Raw genomic sequence first — 24,883 nt, forward strand, 5'->3', positions numbered from 1 at the left:
GAAAGCTCGACTGAAAACTACCTTCCCACTTCTACTGAGCACGGGAGCCACCCCTTGTCCTGAGAGGAAATGTGAACCCCGGGGAGTCTCAGGCAGCATGGGCACTTTATTTATATGTGTACATATGTATACAGGCATCTGTACAGCACAGGACCAAAAGCCGGCTCCGCTATGGGCCGAGAGGGGCGTGGCTGGGTGGCCCGTTTTTGGTTAGGCCCGCGGAAGTCACAGCTTCAGCAGGGCACCGGGAGTTCAACCCTGCTTCAGGTTTGGTGCCTGGGACCGCAAGGGAAGCAGGTGGGCCTGCAGGAACTGCACTGCGGGACACATTCTTTGTTGGGACTAGGGTTGGAGTCTGGGGGTCGGGAGAGAGCTTGGGAGAAGCTGGCTTGGAGTGAGGTCCGCTTAGTGTGGTCCGCTCTTCCACCTCCTCGAGCACCCAGCGCTCCCGGCCCCTTGGTGCATCAGGCACTAGAGGCACCTGGGCTACAGGTTCCTTCAATCCCTTGGAGTCTATGCCCAGAGGTTGAGGTGTCTGGGTCTTGACCCCTGACCGGGCAGGCTCTACAACAATGGGCACCAGGGGTGTGCCTGCCTCACCAGAGCTACAGCGCCGGCCTGTCTCATGTTCCTGCACCGGGCTTAGCGCCGCCTTGGCCAAGGCCCTGGCCACTCCACCTGGGCCATCCTCAGTCTGCACGCTCTGGTGCCTCGTGCAACCTGGGTCACGCTCCAGGGTCCGGCTCCCGGGGGTTGTCGCACGAGGCGGGGTGCAAGCCTCTGCACCTCCCGGGGACTCCTCCTTGCTTGATGTCATCGGTCTCTGGGCACCCTCGGGTAGCAACGGGTCCGCACCCAAGCTCAGGGGCGATTCCTGGCGGCCCAGGCGTCGCACTGCGACCTGCCGGGTCGTCCCGGGACCCTCGATGGGAGGTGTCTCACCGTCGGATTCAGCGAGGCTATGTAGTGCCAGCTCACCGTGGAAGTCCTTGCGGAAATCCGGGTGGCCCACTTCGAGACTGTGTTTGCGCAGTGCGCCCTTCTTGTCTGAGCCCAGCGAAGCCCCCAGCTTCTCCGCTGACTGCACGCGCTTGAGCAGTGGCGAGCGCGGTGGCTCTGCGCTCTTGGGGCGCGGACGCACAACAGGCGGTGACGAGTGCAATTTGGCTGGGAAGCTCTGCGTGGTGTGCGAGCTGCCCACCGTGTGGCCTGGCAGCGGCGGAGGCGACGCCTGTGTCGGGGATGGCGTGTGCGCCAGTGGTGACAGAGGGATGTTGCCGGCCGATTTACAGCGTGCAGAGCGGTACTGCCGGTGTAGCTTCGGTGACAGCCCGTGCAGGGTGCTGGGCCGGATGTGGTGCGAAGCGGATGACGCGGGGGAGTTGGGCGTGCTGGAAGCTGGGGAGCTACTCTGTGAGGAGGCACCTGCAGGCCAGAGAAGGTGTAAGTGTTCTGAGCACCGCGGCACCTCAGTCCCCTACCCCGCGCAGGTACAGAACCTACCTAGGTAGGCAGAGTCAGGCGTGGAGCGATAGCTGTGCGTGGGTGAGCGTGCCGGTAGTCCGTGCGTGGGCGAGCCGGGAAGACTGTCGCTGGACGACAAGGACCGGTTCAGAGAGGACAGTGATCTGCTAGTATGCAGTAGGTTTGACTGTTTTGTGATCTTCCGAAAGAGGGAGCTGCGCTTCTTGCTGGGGAAGTAATAGCAAACAATCACCTCTCCTTAACTCCTGGACTCTGAGTTTGGCCGCTTCTGGACTGCACAACAGCCCAGTATTCAACTGACTACCCTTTTCTAGCATTCCCCTTTCTCTACAACCCATCTATCAAGGCAGAACTCTTGTCTCAATCCTGGGTGGTCGTGCCCTCTCTTTTCTGGCCACATGCAATCCAAGCCAGAAATCCCTTCCAAACAAACTTGACCCCTTCTGCCTCCCTACCCCCATCTAATCTTGTACCTTTTCACTGAACTCATTTACTGGATTAGTTTGCTTCCTTCACTCAAATCCTCACTGGGGTCCTGACCAACCCCCCCCCCCCCGATCTTCGGGTCATTATGTACCTCTGGCTGTCTAGAAACTCACTATGTAGATCAGGCTCCTTCCACCTCTCCAGAGCTGGCATGAAAGGCATGCGCCACTATGGCCAGCTGTCAAAATAGTCTCTTTGGAGCTGGAGAGATGGCTCAGCAGTTAAGCATAGTGACTATTCTTCCAGAGGACTTGGGTTAGATTCCCAGCACCCACATGGCATCTAAAAACCACCTGTAACTCTAGTTCCAGGGAATCTGGTGCCCTCTTCTGGCCTCCTTTGGCATCAAGTAACATGTGGTACACATAAACAGAAGCAATCAAAATGCTAATACAAGTAAAAAGAATCTAAGATAAAACAAAACTGTTCTCTTGGGGCTGGAGCGATGGTTCAGTGGTTAAGAAGAAGACTGCCCCTCAGAGAACCTGAGCAATTCTGTCAGACAGCTAGCTCATAATGCTTGTAACTCCATCTTCCAGGGGAATCCAACCCATGGCCTCTTCTGGCCTACACAGGCATCTGCATTTATATTCATAGACACAAACCTATGCATAATTAAAATAAAATATTTTAAAATCTTAAATAAATAAAATTTTCTGTTGGATCTGGGGAGGTGGCTCCATGATATGAAGACCACAATCCATGGGATGAGCACATGTGAACGGACAAGACTCCTGGCCCCACCCTTTCCCTCAGCTCTTCCAGTGTATGAGAGAAGAAATTACAGTAATATCCCATAATATAACCACATTTCCAAATATCCACACCATGTTAGTCCTATCTGATGATAGGGCCTTGTGACCTCATAGGTGATTTGTGTAAATTCACTCTGATACTCACCGAAGGAACTCCAGTAAATAAGGATGCATTTGTAGTAACATTCCTCCATCACTAATATCTGATTGTGTTTATTTTCTTTTTTCCCTTATTATATGGGCCCACACTGGATTTTTTTTTCTTTTTTTTTTTTTTTGAGACAGAGTTTCTCTGTAGCTTTTGGAGACTGTCCTGGAACTCACTCTGTAGACCAGGCTGGCCTTGAACCCACAGAGATCTGCCAGTCTCTATCTCTTGAATACTGGCATTAGAAGTGTGCACCACCACTGCCCGGCCCACACTGGCCTTTAACATCCAGAGATCCTCTTGCCTCAGCCTCCCAGGAGCTGAAATTACAAGGTGCCTCTATCGGATGGCCTGCTTAACTGTATTCTAGGTGACTGGGTCTTTTGTTTGTTTGTTTGAGACAGGATTTCTCTGTGTGACAGCTCTAGCTGTCCTGGAACTAGTGTTTTGCTTTTTGAGACAGCATCTCTCTACATAGCCCTGGCTGTCCTGGAACTCAAGAGATCTGCCCTCCTCTGCCACCACACTGTCTTCCAACCTTGGGGATTAAGGACTGCTGGAATCACACACCACCTTGCCCAACCAGTCTTAATCTTTTATCCCAGCTCCTCTCAAGAATTGTTGAAGGCCCACCAGATGTTGGTGGCTCATGCCTTTAATCCCAGCACTCAGGAGGCAGAGACAGGCCGATCTCTGTGAGTTCAAGTCTAGCCTGGTCTACAGAGCTAGTTCCAGGACAGGCTCCAAAGCAATACAGAGAAATCCTGCTAACCTGCGCAAGTGCTAACTCACAGTGCTTTTATTTTAAACAGTTTCCTTCCCAGGCTCCCCCAGTTTCCCAGCCTGGTTTGCTTCCCCTCCTAACTACTCACTGCAGTTTCCCTTCTGCCCCTCACAACTCTGGCTTTAATCCTCCCATGGTTAGGAAGATAAACTACTTATGGTCTCACTCACCTTTCTTGGCCATCTTTAGCTGAAGGCCTCTTGTTCCTACGAGCCATTTTGGCCTTGTAGCTGCTGCGCCTGGCTGGCCCAATGCGGATAGAGGTGTTTTCGAAGGGTGTGGTGGTCACAGCTACTTTGTTGCCACTCTGGGAGAGGGGAGGGAATCCCATTTGTTAGAGGCTGCTCTGTCCTGTCCCCCCTAAGCCCATCCAGGCCCCTTCCTTACACTTACCTTCAGGATCAACTCCACCACCTCAGGATGTACCATACCATGCACCGGCTCACCGTTCACATGGGTAATGAGGTCCCCAGCACAGAGCCCTGCCTCTTGGGCTGGGCCTCCCTCCTCCACGTGCTGTAAATGGGAAAACCCACAAAGGCATGATTGAGGGATCTAAAAGAACTTTGGCTCTTATGAAATAGTCATTAATCTCCCCACTGCATAGAAGAAGACTGGGGTTAGAATTAGGCGAAAGAAGTCTCACCTAGACTACCTATACTACCTTTCACACTAAGCATCACCCCCCCATTCCTCAGCCCATGGGACTCACCCAAACAATATGGTGGACACTGTAGACATCGGAGTCCCCCATGTAGACACGGATGGCACGCAGTGTGAACCCATATTTTTTGCCTGAGCGTTGGATGGTGATGGGGGAACGGAGTCCACTGACAGCTGGGGAGTAGTCCCGGCTAGGTGAAGAGTCCCGTGAGGATGGATTGGAGGAGAGAGACCGAGGGGACATGGGACTAGCAAGGGGTGAGCCTCCATGTGGATCCACTGCAGACACAAAACTGTGGTCAGAGATCAAGACAAACCTCATGCTGTTATCCCAGTATCTGTTGGTCACTCCATCCAAGTCAAAGCCCCATAGCAAGCTCTTCATTACTCCATCCTGACAGCAAATAGCATAGACAGGGGAAATGCACCTGTCCCACAACTGCAGGGAGCCCCTTCCCTGGTGGGTGGGGCCCAGCTTCACCTGCAGGAATCATCACTGACAAGGCAGTAGCTGAAGCTGACTTGATAACTTTGCCCCCAGTTCTAGATGGTCGCTTCTCCACAGCAAGATCCCCAGACAGCTGCTGGTGCCTTGCTCTTCGCAAAACCAGGTCATTGGTGGCCCTAGGGCCTGATGGGTCTCCATCTCTGGAGGGTGGGCACAGGTCACCTGGGTGGGAGCGCTCAGCTGCAACAGAGAGCATGAACTATCAGGTCAGAGACTTTTCACTCACTATTCCTAATCCTTAAACTTCACAGCTCAGGTCACAGATCCTGTGGTATAGCCTCTGGTCCAGGACAGCACCACCATGCTTCTGTTTGGTTGAATGTCCGCCTGGAACAGTGAGTACTTCTGTTTGTTTGTTGTGAGACAGAATCTCAGTAGTACATAGCCCTGCCTATTCTATAACTTACTCTGTAGACCAAGGGGCCTTGAACTACTAGAGATCACCTGCCTCTGCCTCCCAAATGCTAAGTCTACAGGAATGTCCCATCACATCTGGTTTAGTGCTCTCTTGTTTTATATTTATTTTATGAGTGTTTTGCCTGTGTGTGTGCATGCCCAGTGTGCAGTGCCTGCAAAGTCAGAAGAGAGGGTGTTGGATTCCCTGAAACTTGGAACTATGAATGGTTGTGAGCCACCCTGTAGGTGCTGGGAACTGAACCTGAGTTCTCTGAAAGAGCAGCCGGTGCTTTTAACCACTGAACGATGTCTCCAGCCCCTGAGTGATCTTCAGAAAAGGAAATTGCAGCTACACACACACACACACACACACACACACACACACACTCACTCACTCACACTCATCCCCATCTCTCAGTGACAGAGTTATCAGCTCTCCTGAACTACCACTCCTTTTTCTGTTTTGTTTTTGTTTTTTGAGATAGGGTTTTTCTGTAGCGTTGGAGCCAGGCTGTCCTGGAACACATTCTGTATTCCAGGCTGGCCTTGAACTCACAGAGATCCACCTGCCTCTAGTTTCCCAAGTACTGGGACTAAAGGCATGCGCCACCAACGCTGGGCTCCGAACTACCACTTCTACAAGTTTTGTTGTGTGGCCTAAATTGTGGGTCTTAAGCCACACCCCGAGATCCCCCACTGAGCTTCACCGACCCTGGTGCATTCTCAGTGGTAATACCCTCAGATAGGTGCGTGAGAGCTTTCATAAACTGTACTATGTACATTACATGAATACTCAATAGATCGTCCCTGGGAAAATGGGAAAAGCAGCTGCAGAAGGCACTCACTGGCCTCAGGGTCCCCGGGAATGGAAGTGCCCTCTCCTTGAGCTGCCTCTTTGGGAACGCGTGTATCCAGTGAGCTAGGGGGATCGGAGCTGGGCCGAGGAGGCCTGCGGAGTCGGGCCTCATCTTCGTCCTCCTGAGGAGCACTGAAGCGGCTGGGCTCCAGCAGGGCTGAGAAGCGTCTGCGCGCTCCCAGTGGGGGACTGGCCTCCCCCTCCAGGAAACTGGCTTCAGACGCTGAGAAGCGCTTACTGCACAGAGGGAGCCAGATCAGAAGGGATACTCCCATTCGCCCCGCCCTCGAGCCTCTCTATAGCCCTGCTTACATCTCTGGGGATCCCCCTCTCCAGGTCTTCTCACGTAGAGTCAGGCCACCTAGTCCCTCCCGCTTGCCGGCCACCTTCTCCTCTGGGCCCTTGGCGCTTGGGTCCCGCTTGCTGGCCCCTGATGCTGACACCGGGGTCTTGGGCTCGTGCTGCGACAGCTGCTCCATACTGCTGTACACCTAGGACCAGAGAGGGAGGCGCTGAGTCCGCCTTCGCGCGCGCGATAGCCAATCAGTTTTTCTGCAACCTCATTCTGTCCTCCCTAGGCGCCGCCTGCCCAATTCTACAATTCTCTGTAGTTCTGCCCTTGAGAACCCTCACACAGAGTCAAGCCTGCCTTGTTCTAGACACACCCGGTCTAGCTCCCTAACCACTGTGCTCTCTACCTAGCCCGGCCTCATAGGCCTTCCCCAAATCCTGTCTGTCGGTCACCAGGCTGGGACCATGTCTCCTTCCATGAATCCTTCCAATTGCTCAGTCCTGGTAAGACTTTGCATAGCTTTGTCCCGCCCCCGCTGTCATTCTTACCCTCAGGGGAGCCCAGTGCCAAAGGTCTGTCCCCAACCTGCCTACCCAACAAGACTTCTCCACTCCCTAGTTCCCACCACTTCTGAAACTTTCCAAACTGAGACTTCGGGTGTCTGGGACCCTGCTGCCCACAGGCCTTCCAGTCCAACCCGGCTCTGCGCACCTTGCTGAAGCGCGGAGAACAGGAGGAAAATTGGCGGATCTCCACGGGCTCCTCCTCGGTAGTGTCGTCATCGTCGTAGGAGTTCACGTGGTGATACCTGTCCGAGCGGGCTGGAGAACCGCAGCCTCCTCAGAGCCCTGCCAAACTGTGTCCTCGCCACACCCCCTCCAATTTGCTCCCGGTTCCTCCCCCGATCTTGCTGCCATCCCCCACCCCCGACCCTCCCTCACCCGATTCTCCGAATCTTTGCCTTTCCCAGAGCCCCAGAAAAGCTTAACTACCAGATCAGCGTCTTCAGCACTCTTTACCCTGACTCCACCTCAGGCTACTACAGGTCTTGACCAGGTCATCTAGCTAAGACCCAGGCCCAACCTGCTAACTCTCCCATGTTGAGCGCCAGCCCCTGTCCTCTATCGAAGTCTTAACACAGTTCCTAACACAGGCATTGCTCCCAAGGTGGTCAACGTCAAATCCCACGAGGCCACACCCCAAAGGCAATTTGGGTCTTGCCTCTTTTTTTGCCTTACCGGGGATTGAACCCAGGTTCTCTTCCATACTAGGCAAACACACTCTACCCCTGTGTCCCTAGCCGTCTTCTCACTTTTCTGTTTATTTTTCTTCTTTTAATAATACTTTTTTTAAAAAAATATTTAAAAACACACACACACACACTCAAGCTTGAGTGTAGGTTTGGGGGGAGTAGACTAGAGGCATCAAATCCCCTGGATCTGCAGTTACAGATGTTTTGGAACATCCACCACCCAACCCCAGTCCCTCGAGTTGGCAAGGGTGTTGGGAACAGAACCCATATCTTCCACACAAGCAGCAAGGGCTCTTAACCCTTGAACTATCTTCTCTGTTTTTGTTATTTGTTTTGTTTGAATGTGTATGGGTGTTTTGCCTACATGTATGTCACTGTACCACATTTGTGCCTGGTGTCCATGATGGTCAGAAATGGGTGCTCGATCCCGTAGTTAGAGGTGGTTGTAAGCGGCCATGTGGATGCTGAGAATAGAACCCAGGTCCTCTGGAAGAGCAGCCAGTGCTCCTAACTACTGAGACATCTGTCCAGCACCACCTCCACCCTTTTGAGAGGGTCTCATTATGTAGCCATAGCTGGCTAGTTAGCCTGGAAGTAACAGAGATCTGCCTACATTTGCCTCCTAAACTGAGATTAAAGCCATGCACCACCATGCCTGACTTTAAAACAGTTAACTGTAGCCAAGGTAGCCTTGAACTTGATAGATAATTGAGGCTCACCTTGAACTCCAGGTAGCCCTGCTTCCCAAGTGCTGGGATAACAGATATTTGCCACAATTCTATTTTAAAATGGGGTCTCACCAGGCGTTGGTGGCTCACACCTTTAATCCCAGCACTCGGGAGGCAGAGGCAGGCAAATCTCTGTGAGTTCGAAGCCAGCCTGGTCTACAGAGCCAGTTCTAGGACAGGCTCCAAATGAATACTGAGAAACCCTGTCTCAAAATACCAAAATAAATAAATAAAATAAAGAATAAAATGGTGTCTCATTTAGTTGCCCAAGCTGTTCCTGAACTCTCTTTGTGGCACAAAAAAGCTTCTAAGCTGGGGCGACAGGCCTGCACCCCCCAGGCCTGAGCAGCTTCAGCCTTTTTATTTGACACACCCTCAGCCAGTTCTACCCCAGCCCTCACTCTCGGGCTTCTCTTTGGATCCTATTCTCTACTCAGACCCAGCATTGTATCTCTCCCTCCTCCCAACTCACTGTCAAAGTAGCTGGTATCATCTTCTGACTCTAGGTGGGGGATGAACTCTGCCTTCTGCCGCAGCAACCCCGTCCAGTCTAGGTCTCGGAAGAAACTGTGCTGCTTCACTTCAAAAGCCCCACCTGTGGGCAGATGATCTCAGAGACCCCTGACAGCATGCCCAGCCATCCAGCCCTTCAGGCCATCTTCCACCCCAGGCCTCAGCACAAGCTGAATCAGTCCTGCTTCCCTGCTTTAGCTGTCTGTGCAGAAGGCCTCTTACCTGCCCCAAGCCGGACCAGGGGGTTGGTCTGCAAGAGGCTAGATATCAGAAGCTGGGCATCTGTGGGCAGGGCCTCATCCCCTTCAGGCCACAGTATGTCATCTGCAAAGCAAAACGAAGCTGAGCAGTCACCCCAGGCTGCCTGTCTTTCCAGATTCCCTCCTGCCCACCTAGGAGGCACATACCACTGATAACCTGTCCAAAGAGCTCTTCTGGGGTGTCCCCGAAGAAAGGCACACAGCCTACCAGGAACTCGTAGAGAATGATGCCCATAGCCCACCAGTCCACTGGCTTGCCGTAGCCCTGGCGCAGGATGACCTCGGGTGCGATGTACTCTGGGGTCCCACACACCTGGGGGCAGGCGGTCAGCCTGTGCCCTGGCCACAGAAGGGGCCTCAAGGGAGAGCTGTGCCCCCCACCAGGCCCTGGGCCCCTGAGGTCCTTCCAGGTCACTCCACCCTTGGTGACCCCCATGCCCACCACACACCTGTTTGTCCAGGAACTCCCGGGCATCCTTCTCAATGTGGCCTTCATATAAGTTGGTTGTGAGACTCATAAGACCCATCTTGGAGAGGCCAAAATCCGTGAGTTTGATGTGGCCCATGGAAGTGATAAGGAGGCTGCAGCAGACACAGGATGTAAGTGAGTTTCCGAAGTGAGGCCCTTGTCCTTCACCCCTGGAACAGGGCAGGGAGGAGGAATAAAGATCAAGGCTCACTTGTCTGGTTTGAGGTCACGGTGCACAATGCCATAATTGTGTAAGTACTCAAGGGCCAGAACTGTTTCTGCAAAATACATTCTAGCCATCTCCACAGGCAGTGCTCCAATGTTCTTCAGGAGAGTGGCACAGTCACCACCTGAGAGCCAAGGAAGAGATTCAAATAAAGAGGGGGGACACCCTGTACCCAAAGCCAAGCACACAGCATCCACCATTTCTCTACTTCCCTTGTTCCCATTTGCAGAAGGGGAAAACTAAGGTCTAGGGTTGGAGTAAGTCTCAGAAAGAGTTGCACTCTCCTAGACTTACCTCATGTTATTAGTCATTCTCTGAAATTGGTATGACCAGCCCACTTTCTATATAAGGACTCTGACTCAGAGACAGGTCTGTTCAAACAGGAAGCTGATGGTTGTATTTTGTTTGGAATCAAAGAAAGCATGACTCGACCTCATGGCAACTGAACCTTGAGGGTCAGGTGTTTTCAAATGAGGGCTGCTGGCCTCCACCCAGGATGAGTATGGTCCGCATATTATTTAGTAGTGCTGCAGGTGGGCCCAGGGCCTTGTGTGTGCTCTGCAATAACTCCACTACTCAACCACACTCCTGGCCCTCACTGCTGGATTCTAGACAGGTGCTTTATTACTAAACCACATCCCTGCCCCAACATCAATACTTTAGTCTGCCTGATACCCATTCTCCCTTTTCCTTATAGGACAGATGTCACTCAAGGCAGAGTACCTAGGTCAACATTGAACATAGTATGGGATCTGCTCAGTGGCAGCCTTGCTACAGTAGGCTATATCAGGAGGGAGCCCGCACATGGGCAAGCAGTACTATGTGACTGCCAATGGTTTAGTGTGAGCGCCTGGATACAGCCATTCCTAAAGGTGGCAGAGACTTTTCCATCACACGAGCTAATATATTTCTTTGTTACACATACAGAAAAAGATAGATGACTGAAACCAAACACACACAAGGTCCTGAGTTCAAACTTCAACACTGCTTAGAAATATATAAAGATGGAAAATAAATATAAAATATAATATAAATATAAAATATAAAATGAATGATGATGTAAAGTATGAGTGTTAGTTAATATTGTAATGATTTAGTTCATTTAATTTGTGGTATTTTATTTATAATAATATTTGTTTTTAACTAAATCAAACTGGAGCTGGCCTGGAACTATCTCTACCTGTGAAGGGCTGGGGATATGACTCAGAGGGAGAGCCATTGCCTAGACTCTCCCAGTGACAGATTAGGGGTGTAGCTCAGCAGTAGTTCCTGGGTTATATCCCCAGTACACCCCTAAAGAAAGTGGCATTATAGAGGAACAAATAGATGGAAGTGAAAGGTGCAAACGGGTGATGCTGCACCCTATTGTCCCAGCTACTTGCTGGGGTGAGGATGCTGCACCCTATTGTCCCAGCTACTTGCTGGGGTGAGGATGCTGCACCCTATTGTCCCAGCTACTTGCTGGGGTGAGGATGCTGCACCCTATTGTCCCAGCTACTTGCTGGGGTAAGGAAGGAGAGGGAAACTGGAAGTTCCAGGCCAGCTTCAGCTACACTGAAGACTATTTCAGAAAGAAAGAAAAAGACGACTATTTCAGAAGGAAAGAAGGATGGATGGACAGAAAAATGACATGGAAGAAAGGAAGGGAGGGAGGGAGGAAAGGAATAAGGAAGGAAGGAGGGAGAATTGGATAGAAAGGCATGTAAATAAACAGATGCTTGGAGTTGGAGAGATGGCTCAGAGGTTAAGAGCATTGACTGCTCTTCCAGAGCCTGAGTTCAATTCTCAGCAACCCCATGGTGGTTCACAACCATCCATAGTGAGGTCTGGTGCCCTCGTCTGGATATAGGTATATATGCAGACAGAACACTGTATATAACAAAATCTTAAAAACAAAAAGCAGGTGCTCCAATGAATGGGTGTGAAAACAAATGAAATGATGAAAAGATGGCTATAGAATGCAAATTGGGGGTGTGTTTACATATTAATAGAATATAAAGTAGCTAAATCTAACTCCCCCCCCCAAATAAATAGGAACGATGAATCCCAGCACTCAGAAAGATGAAGTAGAAACCAAAGGTTGAGGTCAGCCTGAGCTACATACTGACACCCTGTCTCAAAACAAACAAAAAACAATGGGCATAATGGGCAGAGAGATCAAGGACCGGAGAGCAAACAGTTGGGGAAACAAGCATATGATCTAAGGGGTTGTCCACGGTCAAGTGGGTGGCCCAGCAGCATTGGCTGGCGCAGCGGTGCCCCCAAGGTGGCCGCACCTTCCACATACTCCATGACCATGCAAAGGTGGCGCCGGGTCTCAAAGGAGCAGAACATGCCGACCACAAAAGGGTTCTCCGCAAACGTGAGGATGTCGCGCTCCACGAAAGCCTGCTGGATCTGGTTGCGGAGGATCAAGTTCTGTTTGTTGATCTTCTTCATGGCAAAGCGCTGCCTTGTGTCCCGGTGCCGCACGAGGTAGACGGCCCTGCGGGGGAAGAGAGCGAGGACCGGCCATCACCTCCGAGACACCCGGCCTCCGCCACCCTCCCCCGCCAGAGCCCCGGGTGGCTCACCCGTAGGCACCATTGCTTATGAGCTTGATAGTGTCAAAGTCACTCTCTCCAGGTGGTTTCTTGGCCTTTGAGGTGCTGCTGCGACCCTGCAGAGGAAAGTGCAAGATCATCGGCATCACATGGGGAACTTGGGGAACTGAGGAACGGAAGAGATGAATAAGTTCTGTATCCAGTTTGCACAGTGAGAAAGCAACACAGGGGCCACTTGAATCCAAACCTTCTCTGGTGGCGTATTCCTAACTTTGCTATTAGGAAAGACAGAAAACTTGTGGCTAATCACACTGGCATGCACATATAAAAAATGTTCCTAGCAGCTGGGAGCTGGAAGGATGGCTCAGTAGATTAAGGGGCCCTATATCACCAAGTCTGACAACTTGAGTTCCGTCTCCAGGACCAAGTGGTGGACAGAAAAAGCTGGCTTCTGACCTCCTCACACATACACACAATATGAATAAATAAATACAAGGCACACAGACACAAACAAAAGTAGTAACAAATGTTAAAGCAAAACTCACCCAGAAATCAACACCACCACCTAACAACTGAAAAGGAAAAATGTGGGCTGGGCAGTGGTGGTGCACAACTTCAATACCAGTACTTGGGAGGCAGAGGCAGGTTGATATCTGCAAGTTCCAGGCCAGCCTAGTCTACAGAGCTAGCTCTAGGACAGGTAGGTCTACACAGGAGACCCAGCCAACCGCCTCAAAAAAAAAAAAAAAAAAAAAAAAAAAAAAAAAGAGCAAGAGAGAAAGAAAATGAAAAATAGGGACAAAGTATGTGAACTAGAGTTAACAGATAGTAAGTATAAGAGAGGCTTGGTGCTTGCTTCTTAAGTCTGACACCTGAGTTCAATCCCCATGATTCATAAGATAGACGAAAACCAACTCCCAAAACTTGTCCTCTGACTTCCATGTGCATGCTGTAGCATGCATCCTGGTTAATAACTAAACATAATAAAATGTTTAAAAAAGAAAAGGGGCTGCCAGGCGTGTTGGTGCACACCTGTGATCTTGTCACTTGATCGGAGGAGCAGAAGCTGAAGGTTACATAATGGATTTCAAGTTACTCCTAGCTACATAGGAGACCTCATCTCAAAAAACAGAGAGGGGAAGGGGGGAGGGTATGAACAAAACCATTGTACAGGTGGGGAAACTGAGGCTCAGTGTGGAACCAAGATGTCATCACCCAGCCTAGAGGTGGACAGCCCCTGGCTGGCCTGAGAACCAAGCTTTGGTCCGAGCTCACCTCAGATGTGTCATCCTGCTCAGGTGTGTTGGAGCCCCCGCTGTCCTGCTCCTCTAGGCGCACAACATCTAGAATGAGGTGAGTGTGAGTGGCTGCCCTGCTGCTCGTCCCGCCCCCTCAGGTCCCTTGCACACCTGGAAAGGGGTCCCGGGTGAGGCCCAACTGTCGGATGATGTAGCGGGGGATGTCAGTTTTGACCAGGTGGCCCTCCTTGGCATGTCCCTCAGCTGCCTCCAGCAGGTGGTAGAACTCTTCGGGGTTGAATTCCTGGGGCAGGGATGGGCTTAGTTTGCTGTGCCTACTGAGGGCTACTCCATCCCCCACACCTCCTGAGTAGCTCCTCACCAGGCACTCCAGAAGCCTTGCAGGGCGAGAGATGATTATGAGCAGTTTCTTCACCAGCTGAGTGACGAAGGCCACCTCCAAGCTCTCAGAGCGTTCATAGGCCTGGAGTGGAGGAAATGAGTGAATGGGCTCACAGGTCATGTGCTCAGCCAGGCCTCTTTCCCAGACCAGGCTCTCCAGGTCCTGGGGCTACACAGAGCATGTAATGTTACTGTTGCAAGGCTCAGCAGGTAAGAGCACATGCTGTGCAAGCCTTGCAACCTGAGTTTGATTCTGAGAATCCATGGTGGAGAGAAGTGACACCCAAAAATTGTGTGTGTGTCCCCACACACACAAATAATAAAAGTTAACATTAAAATGAGGGCTGGAGATGGCCCTGAAGTTAACAGCAATGGCTACTCTTGCAGAGGATCAGGTTTTATCTCCTGCACCCCCTTGGCCCCAACATGATTCCTGTGATTCCAGTTCCAGGGGATTCTGGCTTCCACAGGCAATGCATATACTCATGCACAGACATACATGCAGGCAAAACACCTATATGCATATAATACAAAACAAATCTTTAAGGCTGGGTGGTGGTGATGAACACCTTTAATCCCAGCACTTGGGAGGCAGGGGCAGGCAGATCTCTGTGAGTTCGAGGCCAGCCTCACCTACAAACGAAGTTTCAGGAAGTCAGGGCTGTTACACAGAAAAACCCTGTCTCAGAGAGTAATAAATAAATAAATAAATCTTTAAAAACAAAATAAGTAAAACTTTAAAAAAATTAAAGAGACTAGAACGGGCAAATCACCCATGTCGACCTCTTCTGGGCCCTGAGGTTAATGGAATGAACAGAGCTGCAGAGCAGTCCTGAAGACAGATCTAACGCCAAGCCTACTGTTTCTTCTGCTCAGTCACACTCCTTCTGGCTCTTTCCACAGGTGCTGTCTACTTAGGATTCTTGTCCCAATTTCTATGTCACATCCCCAGAGAGCCCTCCTAAGAACTCTTGATAAGGGGCCCAGTTAATGTTTTGTTTCCTGCTTAGCCCTACCTAAGTCAGCTGATACCTGACATCATCCTTGATCTGTTTCTATGATTCCTGGACTAGCATTTCCACCCCAGGAAGACATGGGCACCTACGTCCCCGAACACACTATGTGTTCAATAAATGTTCTCCACCATCCTTGCCTTGGATTTGCTGTTATTCATACATGCACTTATTAATGAATTAACTAATTCACTCATTCATTCATAGGCGAGCTCTGCTGTGTAGTTCAGGTTGGCCTGGAACTTGGGATACACTTGCTTAGGCTTCCCTAATGCTGGAATGACAGGTGTGTGCTACCACAGGAGGCTCATCCAATGTGTGTGTGTGTGTGTGTGTGTGTGTGTGTGTGTGTGTTGCTAGGGATGGAACCTGGGGCTAACATATTAGGCAAGCCCTCTACCAATGAGCTATGTCCCCAGAGACATATATGCAATATTTGTTGAGCACCTACTATGAACTGGGCACCACATCAGAATCAGGGACTCTGTATCGAACAGAACAACCCCTGTGCCCAACTGTGGGGCTGACATTGGAGTAGGGAAACCAACAAAGAAGATAAGTAAAAATATATAGAATGTGTCATGTGTGCTGTTAGAAATTACACACAGCCTGGGTGTGGTGCTGCAGATCTGTGACTCCAGCTGTTCAGGAAGCTGAGACAGGAAGATATCATTCAAGGCTTGCATGGGCTATGCAGTGATTTGAAGGCCAGTTAGTGGGCAACTTAGTGCGAACTAGGGATGCAGCTTAGTTGGCAGAGTGCTCTCCTAGCATGCAGAGGCCCTGGGTTTCAAACCAGCATCTCATAAACCGGAAGTGGTGGCATAAGACTGTAATCCCAGCACTCAATAGTTGGAAGCTGGAAGTTCTGGAGTTCAAGGTCATCCTCAACTACATAGCAAGTTGGAGGCCCACCTGCACTACTCAATACCCTGTCTTGAACAAAAAGAAAAAAGAAAACAAACAACAGGGGCTGGAAATGTAGCTCAGTCGTAGAACACTTGCCTCAAGTGTTCTAGGCCACTGGTTCATAGGGTTCAATTCCCAGTAAGGGGTAAAGGGAGGCGGGTTTAGGAGGCCACCGGAGAAGGTTGACAGCTGCTTAAACATCTGAAGGGCTGCTAAGGAGATAAATTCCAGCTCTTCCATTGGACCTAGAGTGGGAACCTCAGTGTCCTTGTTTTCCACCTCCCAGTAGCCCGATGCTCATCTCCACCTCGCACTTCGCGGGTGTAAGAACCGGGCGGAGCCTGACCGGCTTGTGGGCGGAGTCTAAAGTGACTGACACTCACATCCTGCAGCAGCTTCTCCAGGTTTTCCTGCAGTTCGTAGAAGTAGACCGTGGTGATGAGCCCATCGCGGGACTTGGTAAGGCAGTCTCGAGCCAATTCAATGATCTGGTGGTGGATGAAGCTGAGCACGCCGTCGGCCAGAGGCAGCACGCTGTCAGGTTCGTACGCGCGAGCGAAGTCCCGCAGCTTCTCTTCCATCTGCGCGGTGGCCTGCGGAGCGGTACTTGGAGGCTGTGGTCACCTGAGCCTGCGCCGCGCGCGCCGACCGCTAGGGGACGCGCGGAGCCCAGTTGCGCGGGCGAGCGAGCGAAGGGTTGTGCAGACAGACTGGCAGGGGGTGGGGCGGGTAGTGTCTCACCTTCGGGAACCGCTCCTTGTACACATGGTTCATCATCACGATTTCATTGTCGTAGGAGGAGGGGGAGCGGCCGGGACTGCAGGTAAAGAAGTCTTTCCTGTCTAGTACTCTGCCTCCGAGCTACCCCCCACCCTCACAGGAACATCACTGTATTTTCCCAGGGTCGAAGGTTCATGGTCAGGCACCAAATCCCAACCCTCCAGAAAGGAAATTTGGTGCCCGCGCACCTGAGGCTCCGAGAGCGGGGCCGAACAGCGGGGGAGCGGCGGCCACCATCCTCGTCGGTGATGCTCTCGGTGCTGCCAAAGTGTTTGGACAGAAAATGCAACTCGTCCACGGTGGGCTGGTAGGGTAGTTGATGAAGGCGCTCCTGGGAGGAGCAGGAGGACTACAAAGAGAGCTCTGAGTCAGAGCCACTGCGGGAACAACACAGCACCGGACCTGCCTGGGGCTCAGTTTGAGACCAGCCATGGTTACACTGAAATCCTATCTCAAAACACCAAGGGGATTGGGGGCGGGGGCGGTACTGCCATACAGAGCCATCCATGGCTCAGGGCCTTGCACTAGATTCCCGGCCTTACCTCCTTGACATCATCTCCTCCTGCTCCCCGCTTTACTTGCTCTGTTCCATCCCCACTGGTCCTGCTGATGCTTGAACATACCAACCGTGCTTCTGCCCCGGGCCTTGGCATTAACTGTTTTCCATTCTTGGATTATTCCTCTAAGTCTTGGCTGGATAGCTAGCTTTCTTTCTTATTCTTTCCTTCCCTTTTCGTTCTTTCTTTTGTGGTACTGGGAATCAAACCCAGGGCCTCAGGCATACGAGGCAAGCACTCTACCAATATAACTATTCCCTCAGCGATTTGTTTCTTTCCTTTTTCTTCTCTATCCTCCCTGCCCCTCTTTGTGGTGGTGGTAATGAGGAATTGTGAAGTAGGGTTTCATGTATCTCAGGCTGGCCTTGAACTCCTGATCTTCCCATCAGACTATGCAGCTCAGATTACAGTCCCATGCCATTACAACCAGCTGTAAAACAATCACCTTTCACCAGCAGCTGGTTTTCTGAGGCCTTAGGGGGTTGACCTGTGCTGCTGAGCTCCTGAACATCTCATCCCCAGCCCCTCCCCAATTCGAGCTGAACCTGTGTCTGGGCTTCAACCACTCCTTCCAGGAAGCCTGTTTTATACCCCTAGCCAAGTCATGTGGCCATGTATCAGAGCTTAATCATTACAGCAATGGATGGGTAAAAAATTAGGGCTGTGTCTCCGAAGGGCATTGAAGGAGAGAGATTTTTGAGATGTCCAATGTGTAAGCAAATGGGCTCTAAGTGGAAGCCATGGTGGTGGCCTGGCTCTGACCAGCTAAAGACACTTAGGCACAAGCCTTGATTCCCCAAGACTGTGTCATCATGGATAAAGAATTGAGTAGGTTCCCAGGAAAATGCAGTAAGAGCAGAGATGGGGCTCTGGGGAAAACCTGTCACCTCTAATGGATGGACAAGTAGACACTCATGAAGAGCAGTGAAATCCAGCCCCTCAGTCCATCTGGGACTGCTGGTCTCCATGCAATCACTTTAGTTCCTACCCACCCATCCATCTACCTTCGCATACTCACTGAAACAGTTGAGCTGGGTGTGTTGGTGCCATAGCCAGAGGAAGGGAGCGAGGCAAGTGACCATCGGCGTCCATCCGCCCTGGAACCCAATCAAGCTGCTCAGAATTCTGCCAGGGGTCCCCTCACTCCTGGAGTGAGAGAAGCCACTGGCCATGACCAGCATGGGGATGGGGATGGGGATGTGGATGTTCAGATACCTGAGGCTTTCAGAGTCAAAAGAGAAAGAGGGCATCTTTTAGCCAGGTCATAGAGGAAGAATCCCTCTCCTTGGGACTTCCCCATGATCCTTCCTTGTTTGGTACTATCACCAACTCCCCACTCCCAGCAGAGCGTGGTGATGCAAGTCTTTAATCCCATCATTTTAATCCCAGGCAGAGGCAGGCAGATTTCTGTGAGTTCGAGGCTAGCCTTCTCTAGTTCCAGGACAATTAAAACTGTTACATAGAGAAACCCTGTCTCATCTAAAAAACCAGAAATTAAAACCAAAACAAAACAAAAGCCCCCTCTCCTCCCAGAGTAGACACAGAAGGATTGGAAAAGCCCATCCAAAGGAAGCTAGGAATGTGGTTCCACAATACAGCACCTTCTTAGCATGTGCAAAGCCTTGGGTCCAATCTCTACCCCAAATCATAACAATACTATAAAAAGAAACTAACACCAATATATCATCCCCAGGGACTCCAGAATCCAGCTCCAGAAAACTCTGACAAGAAATCTCTCAGAGAAGATGCCTAAGCATCTTCTCAGATAAAAAGAATGTATCTTCTAACAGACACACTGACTTGGGTCTATACACTCTTGTCCACACACATTCACTCTCAGAGTATAGCTACAAACCATTCATGTTCATGTGCCTCCTTTGTCCAAGCTCACAGACTGAGCCTGGTGGACTGGCATAACTACAATCCTAAAATTCAGAAGGTAGAGGCAGGAGGATCAAAGGTTCAAGGCCAGCCTGGACTCTATAGTGAGTTCCAGGACAGTCAGGGCTACACAGAGAAACCTTGCCACCAAACAAAACCAACAAAAAAAAGCACTTGTTGGTCTTGCAAGAAACCCAGGTTCAGTACCAGCTCATACATGGTGACTCACAACCATTTGTAACTCTAATTCCAGGGACTCGTTAATTGACCCTTCTTCTGAACCCTGCAGGCACCAGGCATGTATATGATGCACACACAAACATACATACATACATACATACACACACACACACAAACAAACAAAATATATGGATCTAAGAAAAAAAATCAATAACAACAACAAAAAGGCCTGGTGGTGGCAGTTCATGCCTTTGGTCCCAGCACTCGGGAGGCAGAGGCAGGTGGATCTCCAAGTTCAAGGCCAGCCTAGTCTATAGAGTGAGTTCTAGAGCAGGCTCCAAGGCTATATAGAGAAACCCTGTCTTGAAAAACTAAAAAACAAAACAAAACAAAAACCCTTTCCTCACAAAACCAAAAAATAAAATAAAGTAAAATAAAAAACAAAACAAGGGCCAGCGAGATGTCTCAGTAGGGAAATGATGGAATGCCTTGAAAGCCTGATGGATGACCTGAGTTTGATTCCTGGAGGTCATGGTGGGTGAAAGAGTGAACAAACTTCTGATAGTTATTTCCTGTCCTCCATGTGAGCACCACCTCTCTCTCTCTCTCTCTCTCTCTCTCTCATTAAAGAAAAAAGTCAGGACTGGTGGTGCTCACTTTTAATCCTAGCTCTTGGGTGGCAGAGACAAATGGATCTCTGTGAGTTCAAGGTCACTGGTCTGCATAGCCAGTTCTAGGCCAAATAGGGCTACAATAGTAAGACCCTGTTTCAAAGAGAACTGTGGGAGAAAAATGGTGGGGATGTGCTGGCAAAGATGTGCAAAAACATCTATTTGAGAAGTAGGAGGTGCTGAGTAGAAGAATTCAGTACCATCCTTGGTTACAGGGAAAGTTGTAGGCACCCTAAGCAACATGAGACCTATCCCAAACAGAACAAAACACATGCAAAAATTCAGACTGTTGGAGCTGGATAGATCAGTGGTTAAGAGTATTTGTTGCTTCTGTAGAGGACCCAGGTTCAGTTCCCAGCACCCACATATTAACACCAGGTTCCTATAACTCTGGTTCCAGGAGATCTGGCCCCCTCTTCTGACCTCAGAGGGCACCAGGCACTCAAATGGTGCATGCATTCACCCAAGCAAACCATTCATCACACACACACATAAAATAAAATTTTTTAAAATTCTAACTCTATGGGTCAGCCTGTCTTCTCGTTCAGGACAGCTATACAGAGAACCCCTATCTTTAAAAAGGAAAGAAGGAAGGGAGGAAGGAAGGGAGGGAGGGAGGGAAGAAAGGAAAGAAGGAAAATTCCAACTCTCAGCCGGGTGTGGTGGCACATGTCTTTAATCCTGGCTCTCAGGAGGCAGAGGCAGGCAGAAATCTGAGAATTTGAGGCCAGCCTGGTCTACAGAGTGAGTTCCAGGACAGTAAATTCCAAGTCCCATACTCATGATTCCTCATTAAAGGCAGCTGTGAGTATTCATAGCCTCACACATGAACCCAAACACAGTACTCTCACACACTAATGCATAATCACATGCTAAAGCAGACACACACTGACACAAAGATATACACAAGGGAGCCAAGACTCTCACTGACACACATACAGTTGCATCCTGACTCACACACTCTGGTTCATCTCCGTGTAGCTACACATTTGAGACTTTCATTCACTGTCAGACAGTCAAACTCCCACACAGTCCTCCAGTCACACTGATGCCCACACACAATGATGCACACAGGCCAGAACTCCCTCACAGACATACTCTCATATACATTCCCACTCACACAGGGCCACAAACTCCTCCAGTCACACTGACACCATTCATTAATGCACACAGACACTCTCACACACATTCACACTCCCACACACAGGCACTCAGAGATACAGAGGTGGGGGTGTCCTCCTTTAACATACATTTACAAACCTACAGTACACATAGGTTTGCATTCCAATACATGTGCACATCGTTCATGCTTGCACACACCTACACTGGGACTCAGATGGCCAGTCCCATAGACACACATTCTAAGAGGATGGGCTCTGGCCCCTTTCTACACAGAACAAGCCCAGAGTCATGCTTGGCTCCCATTTCCTTCAGCTAAGTTGTACTACTGTTGAAAGGGGCTCCCGTCCCCCTCCAGGAAGCCAGTCTCTTTCCCCATCTTTCTCCTATAGCTTCCATCAGTCTTTGCAGTGACACCTGTCTTCTTTCTTTGCTGTCTAATCCTCTCTATCATTCTAAGGACAGAAATGAGGCGTCCTTCATCCCACGTGTCCTGTTCCTTTCAGATTTCTAACCATGAATACAGCTAAAGAAAAAGCACCCCAACTTCCACTCCTGGTCCCAAGATCCCAATGACTCTCTACAAGTTTCTCCACAAAAAGCAAGAACTCTGTGCCCCTTCTCACTTTTCATTATGGCCCCCAAGAACATTCATTTAAATCCACCGAGAACCTAAGAGGCAAATATCTTTTGGAAGGTTGAGAAAATGCCCTAGCCATCCCCCGTCCCGCCCCCGCCCGGCACCGCTGGAGGAATTGAGGACCTAGATGGGCTCTGTGCAGTGTGCGCTTGCGCACCTCATCTTGACAGCCCTGTTCTGTTGCTATGGAAACGCTCGGCCAAGCGCACAAGGCTAGGAGGAGGCCGACCCTGGGGCTCCAGAACACAAGCAGTTTCCCTCCGCTGCAAAGGTCCCCTGTCTCCATTCTGGATCAGTGATTGGCTCCGCCTTTTTATAAGCTCCACCTTGAATTCTAGTAGCTTTTCCAGCTAGGACACTGAGGCCCTTCCACTGGTCCCCAGAGGCTACTCGGGTGCAATTAGGACAAGAACAGATGGTGGCCCAGACGGCGGATGGGGAGGATCGCACCGAGTTCTGGGGCCCTCAGGGAAGGGACTCACCTTCGGGAGGAAGCAAACGAGAAGTGGGCGGGGGTGTTGGGAGAGAAGTTGCGGGGACTATCCAGGGGACTGCTACCTGCGGGAGAAAAGAGGGCTTTAGGGTCTTCCGATCAGCAAAGTAGGTTGCTGGGGACAGCTCTCCCTTCTAATATAGGCCCAAGCATGTATGATAGACCACGCCCCTTTAGCAGTGGCCCCGCCTCTCTCAACATTTTGGGGGGGGTCTCAAATCACTGAACTCACCTAGGTGCCTATTCGGCTTCCTCTAAGACGGCTCCGCCCTTCAGCTATGGCTCCTCCTTTCTGCTTCTACAATGTGCAATCCAGCTTCCTCTAAACTCCAGCACCCATTCCATCAATCCAGAGTGGCCCCGCCCATAAGGGATGGCCACGCTCTGGCTGTGGCCCCGCCTCCCATGGTCTAAATCCACTCGTACCCAGGCTGTATCTTTGTCTCACCTAAGTGGCCTGGCAGTGGGGAGTGGGGTCGCGGCAGTGTTGGCGAAGTGCTTGTCAGGATGAGGCTTTTCCGGTTACTGGTGCGGCAACTGGCAGGGAAGGAGAGCAGGGTTCAAGAGAGACCCCAGACCTTTGAGCGTGAGCCTGTGAGGCCACTCTTCCGTCTCAGATCCTCCCTTCTCTTCCATGCTGCAGCCAATGTGGGACACTTCCAGGGTAGCGTGTGACTCCTGTGCAGCTCTGAGGTCTGTGTCAGTCATGGCCTGACAGTCACGGTGACACCGTTGGTGATCCTGAATGTCTGTGTCCTTGAGATACCCATAACATTCACAGTATGTAGACACTGTATGAGATCCACACTGAATGACATTGGTGTGTCATGTATGCTATCTGTGTGACAACACATTGTTCTGTATGTGTGGTGCCATGAGAAACACAGCTTATTCATGTATATGGCACATGACTTCAGCTGCAGGTGTGCGGTTGTCATTTGGGGTTATCAGCATGAGAGACACTGGCTGTGTGTGTGTCCATCACTGTGTGTGGATTTAACACCCTGTGGCACTGGACACATCCAAGCATGCAACTATGTGCCACATGGACAGGTGCTATGTGACTGTGTCCTTGCCTATGCAGTGTGTCCTTCCCTATGTCTGTTTATCCTAGGGTCAATGTGACACAGCTGCTGTGATAGCGTTAGATGCATGGTTGTGTCATTTTAAAAGCGGATCTGCATGTCTAGGATGGAAACATCGTTTTCAGTGGGTGGTCTTGCATATGGCATTTTACTAGGAAAGAACAATTTGTGTGTGTCTGTGTGTGACAAATAGGTGACCCTGTCTGCCCATGGCTTTGACCTGTGGCTGAGTATATATGGTGCCTCCCAGTGTTTCGGAGCCACTAGGATTGTGTGTGTGGTCAAGTTCTGTATGACGCGGTGCCACTATTCTCAGTGTGAGGCTGGGTTCGTCTTGGGAGGGTCCGTGCAGTGATAGCGACCCCCTCCCTTTTCCTCTGCCTAGCAGCTGCAGAAGAGGAGCCCCCATCGCTCTAGACCCTTCGCTCTCAGCCGCAGTGACTGAGCATATTAGCTTGTCCAGGAGCATGCGGATGGGGGTAGGGGGAGGCCAGGCTGCGGCTATTGTTCTAATGGTGCCAAGTCCCCCTCCCCGCGGTCCCCTACCCCCTCCGGGCCGCCAGAGTCCACGGTGTCTGCAAACAAAGGCGCTGCAACCCCCCGCCGGCACGACCCTTTCCCCCCCAGCTCAGGCCTTTCCAGTCTCTCCAGAAGCACCGCCCGCACCGCCCGCGTTCATCCCCATCCCCTGCAGGAGGGCACAGTGCGGACACCTCTGGCGCAGCTGGACAGCGAGCAGCATCCCGGCCCCGCCCTGCCGCAGCAGCCTGCTGGGCGGCTTCACCCGGAGGGCCAGGACAGGGTCTGGGGTGGGGGTCTACCTCTTAGTGCGGCGGAACATGCTGCCACCGGGGAAGGAGGGCATCGAGAAATTGGAAAGCGCTGTCCAGAGAGAGTCAGACATGACCCGGCGGCGGCGACATGGTGGCAGGTGCGGCAGCAGCAGCGCGAGGAGCGAGTGAGCTGGGCGGAGGCTGAAGCCGCAGCGGCGGCCAGGGGAGGGCGGGGGGAGGGGAGGGCCCTGCTGCTGCGGCCAGTCGCGAGGGGGCGCTGCGGGGTGTCGCCGAGCGAGGCCCCGCCCGCGTGCACGCCTGGTGCCCCTACCTGGGGGCAGCATCCCGGAGCATCTTTCCCCTAAGGCTCACCTGCTGCTTTTCCGGGGCAGGGGCAAATCCTTCTGGAAGAAAAAGCGGTAAAAAGGATGGAGGTCAGAGTGGACAACATGTGGCCTCTACCCACAATGCAGCTCCGTTCACCTAAGGAGCAAGAGCGTCATCAGCATGGCCATGTCACCCTGGCCTTCCTGATTCCTCTTCTGATTCCCGGTAACTAGACAGGGTCAAGTGCACAATAAATAAACTCAAGTGGACACCTGAAAGCATGTCCTTGGGAATAAAGTTTTGTTTGCTTTCTGTCAAGACAGAATCTCACTCTAGCTCAGGATGTCTTGGAACTCACCCAGGCTGTGACAGACATCCCACTGCCTGACCTCCCAAGTGCTCAGATCACAGTTGTGAGCCACCATGACAATATTAAAACATTGTTCTGGAC

General features: G+C 51.2%; 1 protein-coding gene across 1 annotated transcript; it reads right to left on the reverse strand.

Annotated features, from left to right (window-relative positions):
- Positions 1–88: 88 nt before the first annotated feature.
- Mast1 (microtubule associated serine/threonine kinase 1) lies at positions 89–24,467 on the reverse strand. Its single transcript, XM_051194995.1, has 26 exons — positions 24,154–24,467; positions 22,696–22,784; positions 22,237–22,312; positions 18,282–18,360; positions 16,895–17,055; positions 16,668–16,743; positions 16,310–16,519; positions 13,985–14,086; positions 13,774–13,906; positions 13,640–13,707; positions 12,395–12,480; positions 12,098–12,306; positions 9,807–9,945; positions 9,576–9,708; positions 9,274–9,439; positions 9,089–9,190; positions 8,826–8,948; positions 7,085–7,194; positions 6,394–6,572; positions 6,071–6,318; positions 4,803–5,009; positions 4,371–4,600; positions 4,052–4,174; positions 3,829–3,965; positions 1,504–1,691; positions 89–1,425 (listed from the first exon to the last, which is right to left on the reverse strand). Exons 1-26 carry the CDS (start codon positions 24,447–24,449, stop codon positions 170–172), a joined length of 4,926 nt encoding a protein of 1,641 aa, XP_051050952.1. The 5' UTR covers positions 24,450–24,467; the 3' UTR covers positions 89–169.
- Positions 24,468–24,883: the final 416 nt, after the last annotated feature.

The sequence above is a fragment of the Phodopus roborovskii genome, unplaced genomic scaffold (assembly GCF_943737965.1).
Source record: "Phodopus roborovskii unplaced genomic scaffold, PHOROB, whole genome shotgun sequence".
In the NCBI taxonomy this organism is placed as follows: domain Eukaryota; kingdom Metazoa; phylum Chordata; class Mammalia; order Rodentia; family Cricetidae; genus Phodopus; species Phodopus roborovskii.

Bases quoted from the DNA above. Each gene is read 5' to 3' on its own strand.
- Mast1 (XM_051194995.1), bottom strand. From the start codon at position 24,449: ATGCTGCCCCCAGGTAGGGGCACCAGGCGTGCACGCGGGCGGGGCCTC. The intron at 16,520-16,667 runs GTGAGACACTAC...ACCGCTCCGCAG, and splicing joins ACAAGGAGCGGTTCCCGAAG to GCCACCGCGCAGATGGAAGA. The intron at 4,175-4,370 runs GTGAGTCCCATG...TCCCATTTACAG, and splicing joins GTGTCCACCATATTGTTTGG to CACGTGGAGGAGGGAGGCCC.